General features: G+C 42.2%; 2 protein-coding genes across 8 annotated transcripts; one reads left to right on the top strand and one right to left on the bottom strand.

Annotated features, from left to right (window-relative positions):
• Positions 1–297: 297 nt before the first annotated feature.
• LOC110507905 (tripartite motif-containing protein 35) lies at positions 298–3,548 on the top strand. 5 transcript variants are annotated; one of them, XM_021588322.2, is made up of 6 exons: positions 298–977; positions 1,205–1,300; positions 1,475–1,705; positions 2,132–2,154; positions 2,238–2,356; positions 2,562–3,030. In XM_021588322.2, exons 1-6 carry the CDS (start codon positions 573–575, stop codon positions 2,630–2,632), a joined length of 945 nt encoding a protein of 314 aa, XP_021443997.1. In that variant the 5' UTR covers positions 298–572; the 3' UTR covers positions 2,633–3,030. The 5 variants fall into 5 exon arrangements, 3 of the variants coding, with proteins under 3 accessions (XP_021443997.1, XP_036820579.1, XP_021443996.2); XM_036964684.1 differs by having other exon boundaries at positions 299–977; positions 2,238–2,307; positions 2,577–3,548; XM_021588321.2 differs by having other exon boundaries at positions 303–977; positions 2,581–3,548.
• Positions 3,549–4,080: 532 nt separating this feature from the next.
• On the bottom strand, positions 4,081–9,840 carry LOC110507904 (nuclear fragile X mental retardation-interacting protein 2). 3 transcript variants are annotated; one of them, XM_021588320.2, is made up of 4 exons: positions 9,517–9,840; positions 6,491–8,149; positions 6,311–6,343; positions 4,081–6,192 (listed from the first exon to the last, which is right to left on the bottom strand). In XM_021588320.2, exons 2-3 carry the CDS (start codon positions 8,089–8,091, stop codon positions 6,337–6,339), a joined length of 1,608 nt encoding a protein of 535 aa, XP_021443995.2. In that variant the 5' UTR covers positions 8,092–8,149; positions 9,517–9,840; the 3' UTR covers positions 4,081–6,192; positions 6,311–6,336. The 3 variants fall into 3 exon arrangements, with proteins under 3 accessions (XP_021443995.2, XP_021443991.2, XP_021443992.2); XM_021588316.2 differs by having other exon boundaries at positions 6,495–8,149; XM_021588317.2 differs by having other exon boundaries at positions 6,495–8,149; positions 9,488–9,806.

Raw genomic sequence — 9,840 nt, 5'->3', positions numbered from 1 at the left:
TGAATTAAGTTATTGTACACAAAAAGCGCTATAAGGTAAATTATTCATTGTAAAGTCTTCAAAGCTCTGTGAAACCTTGACTGCCCTCCAGCGGTTAACTTGGAAATAAACAAGGAACTTGAGGCCTTCACACACAAACCCTCAACATCTACCACTAACATAATTTAGGGGGTAGTCAGCCCCTCTTCACAATAACTTGAAGCAAGAAACATTAACAAATTAGTTTCTTTGCTATGATATATTATGTACAGACTTTTGCGTATGTGTGTGTAGCTGCGAAGCTCCTCCCCTCATACACATGTATGATTGTATCAATACACAGATTGCAGGAAGTATTTTTTACAGGAAGTAAACACAGCACTCTTTGACAGAACTTTATTTATTTGCCTGTTTTGTACAACAAAGGGCAATGTACATGATACAGGACCTTTCAGATCACTTACTGGAGGAGATGAGGACATCCTTTAGTTTATAGTCTTATAGTATATGCCTGCTACCAAACAACGGTGAGTCTTTAAAAGTGAAAGTTAACTTATTCCTAACAGTGGGGCATTACGAGTGTGACTGAGAAAATGGCCTCCCGACGGTCTCTCCCAGAAGACGATCTCTCCTGTCCTGTGTGCTTAAACATCTTCAGTGATCCTGTCCTCCTATCATGTAGCCACAGCTTCTGTAAAGCCTGTCTACAGGAGTACTGGAGCCTGAGAGGATTTCAGGAATGTCCCGTTTGTAGGGAAGTAATTTCAATGGGTAATCCACTCTGTAACCGGGCTCTAAAGAACCTGTGTGAGGCTGTCTTAAAGGAAAGGAGTCAGAACGTTTCAGACGGGTCTGAGGTGCTCTGCAGTCTGCATGGTGAGAAACTCAAGCTCTTCTGTATGGAGGATCAAGAGCCCATTTGTGTGGTGTGTCGTGATTCAAGGAAACATAAAAAGCATGACTGCATCCCCATACAGGAAGCTGTACAGGAACATAAGGTAGGATTATTTGGTAGTGGGAAAAAAATACCTTGCAGTAGTTTGTAGTAGTTGTTTCTATTTTGATTATTTTTTAACATGTAGCACTATTTTGTGGTACTTTACAATAGTTGGTGCTAAGATACAGCTTGTGAAATCTGTTTGTTTTTTACTCTTAACCAAATGTCTTTCCTACACAGCAATTTCACATAGAGTAACACCTTTGTGAATCCCATGTTTAATTTCAGGTGAAACTCAAGACTGTATTGAACCCCCTAAAAGATAAACTGAGGCTCCTTAATGAAATCAAACTCACCTGTTATAAAACAGCAAAACATATCAAGGTATGACATTTCAGTATTGATGCAACAACATTGTACTCATTTTGGCTAGTTGTCAACTCCGTTCTAGATCATCATCATACTGTAACAGAAGACTGAGGTGAAGCAATTTTGATTGGATGCCGTCAGCGGTGGGGGGATACAGTATGTCTTAGATTTTCCTCTCACTGTATCCAGATCCAAGCCCAGTACACAGAGAGGCAGATTAAGGAGCAGTTTAAGGAGCTGTACCAGTTTCTGCGAGAGGAAGAGGCCACCAGGATAGATGCAGTGAGGATGGAAGAGGTGCGGAAGAGTCACGGGATGAAGAACAAGATAATAGAGATGAACAGAAAAATATCATCACTTTCAGACACAATCAAAGCCATCGAACAACAGCTGAGAGTTGAAGACGTCTCATTCTTGCAGGTAAACAGCTGATTTTATGAGTCGATATTGTATATTGTAGCAATCCTTCCTAAATGAGCCACGTTACTATTCCCACCAGGTGGGTTAACTCTATTGGTGCAATGTGTAGAGTGTTTGCCTTTTATGTCAGAGACCCGGGTTCACTTCTCTGTGCCCCCATTCACTACATTGGTGTCAGAAGTGGGAATGCACAGCCCAGAAAGTGTGAGGGGACTAAGTAGTCAATGCATGTTCCTTCCTGTTTGGAGGGGGCAATATAGCAATCCTCACTCTATGAGCCAATTTACAATTCCTACCAAGTAGGAATGCATAGGTGCCTTTCACGCCGGTGACCTGAGTTTGCTTCCCTGCTGTTCTCTACAGTATTATTTACTGTTTATTGATAACACTGATTTGCATCTCACCTGCTTTCTTGTTCCTCTTCAGAACTACAAGGCCTCTGTGAAAAGGTAAGTGATCTTAATCCTGTATCTCCTCTCTGTGGTTCAGAACCCATCATCAGAGCAGTATTGAACACTAAACGTTCTTCCAGAGCCCAGCACCCACTGCCGGATGCAGAGAGGGTTTCCGGAGCACTGATAGAAGTGGCCAAACACTTGGGCAACCTGCAGTTCAGAGTCTGGGTGAAGATGCAAGGGATTGTTCATTACAGTGAGTGTTTTACAGCAACAACAAAAACAGTTTTAGTCTGCGCCTTGTTCTTAGTCCTAGAACAGTATCAGTCAAAGAAATGTAAAAGGCAAATTCAGATGAAATCCAGTAGTGTTCTGAATAATAATAAAAACAATGTTATTCTTTCTATTGCAATGCTCATATTTAGATGTTAGTCTCAATTAAATTTGTGGGTAATTTTCAGAGTTAAAATCTCTCATCAGCTCCTGTAATCCTGGACCCCAATACTGCAGGCACATGTCTCATTCTGTCTGAGGACTTGACCAGCTTAAGGGATGCTGATAGAGCACTACAGCTTCCTGACAACCCAGAGAGGATTGATGGATGTGTCCTAGGCTCTGAGGGTTTTAACTCAGGAACACACAGCTGGGATATTGAGAATTTGGATGGTCACTATTGGGCTGTAGGTGTGACCACTATGCATGCCAGCAGGCCTAATAATTGTAGCGGTATGCCAAATGAATCCTGGGGTGTTTGGACTACTTGTGGTGTATACCTAGAAATGTCCCCACAGCCAAATCTCCATAACCTCACAGTAGATCACTTTCCCCAAAAGATGAGAGTGCATCTGGACTGGGCCAAGGGAAAGCTGTCATTCTTTGACCTTGATAAAAACACACACATACACACAATCACACACACTTTCACAAAGACAGTCTACCCTATATTTCGTCATGATAAAACATTGAGGATCTTACCAGTGAAGACCAGTGTGACAACAGTTAAATACAACACAAACTGATGTAATAGTTTAACTGCCACAACACTGTTTCTTATCACTCTACTCATAGTCCTTAGTGTTGGAGAGGTGTGCATTGGTCTTTTCTCCACTATCTCTGAGACACACACTCGGCTCTATAACAATGGATTCTGACCCTGGTCTTATCAACAGGTGAAGCAATGAAATTGTTCATGTATCACACTCTTTATGTAGCCTAATGTTGATATTTTGTATTGATTGATCCAGTAAAAGCATTTTGATTGCTGTGGATGTTTTTCTATTGTCAGAATGCTGTGTGTAATCTGTATTCTTGCTCTTTGTCTAGTCATTGTCACATCTGTGATGTTGATCTTCATTCATTATCAGTAAACTATATTTTACTTCCTTACCAAAAGCATGTCTAACTGCATACAAATGTCCACAAGGTTTTATTAATACAATGTGAAACAAATTGTGTTTCCCTTGTTTATCTCCTGTTAAGTTTCACCATTTCCGGCATGTTAGTCTCCAAACATCACATCTAACAGGAGGCACCGACTGCAAGAGAAAACAGAACTGGTCTCTGTTAAAGTACCTCCATTTTCAGATGTCTGTCCTCTTTCTCACTGACACACTCATGCCATTGGTAAAGGGGGGTGTTGAGCTATGACTCAAACATCCTTGTTTAACCACTGTAGTGGAACATGCCCAACATGTTTATACCACTCAAACTCAACTCTAAACCTCAACATCAGTTCCACTGGGGAAACCGCTGTGGAACTGGCTTCAAGGTCCAGAGTTGATAAAAAGTTGAATACCCCTGCTCTATACCTTCCTGGCTTTGTGCGAGTCTCTCTTAATCCATTCAAACCTCAGATCTTGAGTCAAGGAAAAACAACTAATGTATGGAAATTAATGGGACTGATTTCATTAAGGGGTAGTTATTGTAAATAGACTTGAGTGTGTAGCTGTAAGTCATTTAAAATAACAAGAATACAGGAAGTTTCAGCTAATCACATTTTTAATAGATTTAGAAACTGACAACTTTTGTTAATCCTTAGCATAACTACAGCAGGAAAAGAAAAGTGAGCAACAATTAACGTAACTTAATACATGACAGTATGAACAGTCGACAACATGGCACAACTTCTAAATACACTGTACTGTAGTATAATTTTAATACCAAATGCAAACGTCAGAGCTATTACATTTTTCTAATATTTGAATTGCGATTTAGAGGGACACAAACTAAAGGAATTAAGATGCCATAAATGAACCATTCAGTCAAATACAGACTTATATTTTCACATTAACCCTGACAATTAAAACACTGACCTAAAAAGCATGACCCAGTCTGAGAAACCAACCTAAAGAAAATTAGTTATAATTCTCAAAACTGATCGCAGCCTGACAATCCACAGAAGTGAAATTAAGAGTAAGTAAAGATCTAAATTAAAACCCAAGGATAGACAAACAGAATGTTCAAAGATGTACTCTGGCTTAGTTTGGCATGGTTGATTATTAACATGGACAAAACGCTTTGTCAATAACTATATTACATCATAAACAGACTGTCCTACTTACAAAAGGTGCTGTAATTGTTAGGGGCCAAAGAGTTGGCTGGTATCAATAGAGATTTAATTTAGTTATGTAGATTTATCTATTTAATTAGTCAAATTTAGTTTTAAAGTGGTGATCAGTTATCATAATGTAGGCTGAATAAATTCACGTATGGGGACTTGGGAGAGAACTCAACTAACAGTCTCAGAAAGGACTGTTTCTTTCCCTATGAATAAGAAATACTAACAATTCTCCTCTGAAGGTGAAACAGACTTGAGAAATGGGTCCTAAATTTACGCTAAATCCTGCATTGATGTCAATAGGAGATTTGTAACACGGACATTTGCATAGTTCTGGTTAAAATACTGCCCTGTATGAATCTCTAGAGAGTTCCTACAGTACAAAACAGTGGTCACTGCCTAAGTGCCAATCCTGTGCAAAATCCAATGAGAAAGACTCCCTAGAACTTCAAAAACTAAATGTTAAAAGAAAATGTACACAAATATGGGGCACTCATTGGAGCATTGAGATGGTACGTAGATGTAGCACGTTAAGCATAACCTGGATTTATAAACTGGATGATTAACAGAAAATATAAAAATGAAAAAGTATAGCCTCTGCACAGTGTTGGTAACCACCACCACACATCCTGAGAAAAACATCCCAAAAAAACAGTCCGGTATTAACAGAGCCCAAAGAATTTTGAGCAAAGAACCTAGGCCTCAATGGGAGAGGGATGCATATTCTCATAATTTGAACAAGTTCCATCTACCCACCCAATGACCTGGGATTTCAAATTAGTGTAAATCTGTTAAAAGGGAAAAATAACATGTTAATCAAAAGTTCCAAAAATATATATGTTTTGCAGGGGCTTACAAAAGCCTTCCCCATGATATTTGGTTGCTTGCATCTAACCTAGAATACAAGCAGAAAACCCCAACTTGTTTTCACCTTGCAGCACACGGTTTACACATCTAGAAGGCAACCATTCTAAAACGTTAAAACCTTTCCCATTTAATTCAGTCTGAATTCAAAATTACGCACCTGTGATAACTTATAGGTCAAATATGAACATTTTGAATTCCTAAAGATATCAAAATGTTTCATCTTCCAAGACAGGCTGAGAGTATCCTGTGATTCCAAAGATGTGGCGGGAATGCCGGGGTGGTGATTGACTGTCTGAGCATCCCACGTCACTTAATGTCCTCAACAAGCCTCTCTCTGAACATGGGAATTGAGGGCGAAATGTATGAGTCACTCTTGCTGACACGTTTCCTGTCAAACAGTTTTGTTCCCCCACTGTTCAACCAACCTGTAATCTCCCGAATGACAGCATCCCTGTAAGAGGCTCATTGTGGTCTCTGTCGCTGCTATACTGTGCCTGACCCCCCCTCTCTACAGCACAAGCTGCTCACATCAAGTTAGTCCTGCACATGAGTCTCAGAAAGGAGAGGGAACCAATTCATGAGGCAGCGGCCAGGAGAGGGCGTAGCACTCAGTCATGACTTAACAGGCCCATCCTTGGACTGCTCATAGAACACAACTCCTTTTGAATCTAGACGGAGGGAAGTAGGACACGTCAGATTTACTTAGCTCAGACATACAATACCAATAAGGCTTTTCGGGTTCTTGAAAATCTCTCCACAATCATACAGCAGGAATTACAAGCTTACCTTGTTTTTGTAAATTCTGAATATATTCAATCTCTGTAAAAATATAAAAACAATGTTTAGTACAGTGTGAGAGATTGATAATACAGTAGTTATACATGCACCATTCTCTTTCTGTTCTAAGGACCAGCCATAGCAGGACAATTTTTTAACTTTGAATGATCAGAGGCAACAGCTACCTACCTACCTTTAGTGTGATAGATAACAGCAGCTTTTAGATCAAACGCCCCCCAAGATCTTGAGTCACAACCTTTGTGGTGGCTGTGCTCCTTCACCAGAGCAGACACAGGATGAGCAGGGGAGGCAAGAGGCAACTCAGCACCAGGGTCCTTAGAAGAGGACACTACGGCACATCTACTCCCAGCCTCACCAATCAGAGTGTCTGTGCCAGGGGCTTGGCCTCCCAGCGCAGCATCAGGGCCAGGAGCCAAGTGAGGGCCTGATTTCCCAACACTGCTATGGACTTGGGACATAGTTTGTTTGTCCTGCTTGTAAGCTCTTGGGAAGAGGGGCTTGTCAGGTCTCAGAGAGGTGGTGGCAGAGACCTGCAGAGGCAAAGCTGTAGGGCCACCTCCCTGAAAGGTGATCTCCACGATCTGGCCTTTCAAGGCTGGCTTCCCCACTGCCGGCCACACCTCGGGCCCTGCACTGGGCTCGTTGATGAACGACAGCCCCCACTGGTTCTGGAAAATGTCCACCAGAGCTTTGGGATTTGTCTTAGAGGCAGGTGAGTCCACTTGGTGGGCGCTGGGGAGGGCTGGTTGCATATTTGAAGTGGCCAGGGGGTAAACAAGGATACTGGGCTTTCTCAGTTCTCTGGTAGTAACGGAGGGGGTGCCCGACATATTAGTGCCGTTGCTGGACAAGGATGATTCGTTCTCCCACTTGCTGGCAGGGGAGACATGCATTGCTCCAGTGCAAACAGTAGTGGTGAAAAGTGGCGCAGGGAGGGGGCAGCTATTCCCCTCTCCAGATAGGAGTCCATTGGTGAAGCTAGGGGAGGTGATGGTTTTGACAGCAGACATGGGGACTTGGGAGAGTCTGGTGGGCACCTGGGACTGGGGAGGGGAGGTGTCACCTGCTTTGTTTAGATTCTCTTTCACTTTACTTGCATAACTGACCTTGGGCACTGTTTTGGCACTACTATTGTCCACAGGAAAGACAGGGGGTGGTTTAAAGAGGGTCCATGAATCCTTTTTTGTGGAGGTAAGCTTAGCTTTGCTTAGTCTGTCTTCCAGCTTTTTAACAGAGCCTGCAGCAGCCTTGCCGTCAGAGTTGTTACAGTGTAGTTCACCAACCTGAACCACAGTGGCCTGAGCCACAGGTGGGACACTTGTGATGGAAATGGGAGACTGTGAGCCTGCTGCTGTATCGGCAGCCTCTGGAGTGTGAGGCTCCGTGTCATGTTTGTTAGTGACCATAACTGCCTGAAGCGTAGCCTTCTCCTGCCGAGCAGTCACACTCTCCTCTGCCATTGCACTCCGCTGAGCCCAGCGTTTCTTGGGAGTGATGTATCCACTCTCAGAACCACTGCCACCGCTGTCTGGTCCAGGCATGCTGGGGTAGCCGTTAGCATACAGGTCAGGTTTGAGGAGCACAACGCCATTTGTTAAAGCAATGGACTCGCTCTTGCCATCACGTGTTTTCAACTCTGAAGGCGTGTCATTTTTGCAATTCATACTGTTCTTAAAATGGCTATTGCTACTGCCTTTTGTGTGAGTGGCGAGGAGCTTCCAGGGAGGTTTGGGTTTCAAGTTGTTTGCTGCTTGAGTAATGAAGGGCATCCACAGGAACAGAAGGGGTGTTCTCTCTCCAATGGGCTTCCATTTATTTTTCCATTACCTGATGACATGACAAGAAAATACACAATAACAATCAAATATACTGTACTTGCATAGAGTAGACCTACATTTGTTAAACTATCTTCACCCAAAAGAATACGTCTGTTTTGTCTATGTCCACAACAATACAGGCTATCCAATGAAGTCGTACAGGTAAACTGATGCCACATTTCCTGCAGACAATTCAAAATCTGATATTGAAAGTGTTAATGAATTAGTATTTTTTAAAATTTATATTAAACATGAATACATTTGAAAGAAAGTCAAGCCCGCTCACATGACTTGATACATGTCATAGCCAATACTAGCCAGCAGATCTGATCTGGCTTACAGTGGCACTAGGGTCAGACAGCATTCCTCTGTATATTAGGAAAAGTTACCTCAATCTAAGGATGAAAAATGCTTTGTACTCCAAAGTCGCATTATCCCAACTGCTACACCAAGAAGATTGGACAGCTAGTTTAGTAGCAGTCATTCAATCTTCTCGTGGAACAGTTGGGATAATGGGACAATTCTGAGTACAATGCAATTATCATCCCTGGATTGAGGTACGTTTTCTGAGCTATATATATATATATATCTTCAGCGGCTCCTTGGGGTCTTAATATGCACAGGAATACCGTCCGACCATAGACATAGTACAGCTGTAAGCAAGTGGGTCGGATCTACTGGCTGTGCCAATGATGCCAGAGAAGATCAAGTGACAAGAGCAACAGGCCCCAAAATAACGATAGCTACTAGCTAGCTACGAAAAGACTTGAAAAACAGCTGATCAAACACATTTACCATTGATGCCAACACTCAGACCATAACTCTTACAATTACATGAACGTAGGAAAAAGTTACTGTTTACCGTAGCTAGCTAATAATAATAGCCAATGTTACTTAATTAGCAAATGTTAACGGAACATTCCAGAGAAGCCGGTTCGTGTTGCAATGACGTTAGATAACGCATTATCTACATTCCCAAAAGTGACACTCAGCTGACTAACGTTAGAATCAGGTAATTACATCGGATTTGTTCGCTGGCACATTTCTTAAATCATTTCTGGCTTACAATGCTGCTAACTAACGTTAGCTAGTTAACTACATTAGCTGTCCGGTTATTAGACGGTGCACAAGGTCAATGTCCAGCGAACTGTCGTTAGCTAGCCAACGTTCACTAATTTAGTTGACCGTACCAATCTAGATAACTAACTAAACACTCACTAACAGCGTTCTCTAAAAAAAAAAAACGAATTAGCCAACGGGCTAGCTCATGTTTTATATAATAGCTAGCTGTGTAGTTAGCTAGCTGCAAGCTGGCTAGTGACGGCTCAAAAGTTTGTTGCTACAGTACTGTAGTAGATTATGGAGGGACATTCGGACCCGTTTTCTCCGTCTGCTCTTCCTCGTACTGGTGCTGTTGATCATTTTCTACCCATGCGTTCGGTGGACCGGGGTGACTCTCGTCTACATGCTTCAAACATCCCTCAGATAACCATCCATCGGTCCGGTCCTCCATTGAAGTGCAAATTAAATGCAAATCCACGAAGGCTGCTTCCCCTGTTAAACTAGCTAGCTAGCCAGTAGCATAGCCAAAACATTCCCAATCAACGCCCATGACTTCATTTCTGAGCTACGTTTGGGCGTGTACAAGCGGATCATTTGTATCAAGTCGGTGACCTTTCAGTGTGTTGCATTATGGGGTTT

This window comes from Oncorhynchus mykiss, chromosome 27 (genome assembly GCF_013265735.2).
Source record: "Oncorhynchus mykiss isolate Arlee chromosome 27, USDA_OmykA_1.1, whole genome shotgun sequence".
Taxonomy (NCBI): domain Eukaryota; kingdom Metazoa; phylum Chordata; class Actinopteri; order Salmoniformes; family Salmonidae; genus Oncorhynchus; species Oncorhynchus mykiss.
This window is presented reverse-complemented; position numbering and strand designations above follow the sequence as displayed.

Excerpts from the sequence above, each read along its gene's own strand:
- LOC110507905 (XM_021588321.2), top strand. The coding sequence starts at position 573 with ATGGCCTCCCGACGGTCTCTCCCAGAAGACGATCTCTCCTGTCCTGTG. Across the intron at positions 1,706-2,131 it reads AAGACGTCTCATTCTTGCAG|AACTACAAGGCCTCTGTGAA; the intron begins GTAAACAGCTGA and ends GTTCCTCTTCAG. Across the intron at positions 2,357-2,580 it reads GCAAGGGATTGTTCATTACA|CTCCTGTAATCCTGGACCCC; the intron begins GTGAGTGTTTTA and ends ATCTCTCATCAG.
- LOC110507904 (XM_021588316.2), bottom strand. The coding sequence starts at position 8,091 with ATGCCCTTCATTACTCAAGCAGCAAACAACTTGAAACCCAAACCTCCC. Across the intron at positions 6,344-6,494 it reads TGTTATCTATCACACTAAAG|AGATTGAATATATTCAGAAT; the intron begins GTAGGTAGGTAG and ends ATATTTTTACAG. Across the intron at positions 6,193-6,310 it reads TCAGAATTTACAAAAACAAG|ATTCAAAAGGAGTTGTGTTC; the intron begins GTAAGCTTGTAA and ends CCCTCCGTCTAG.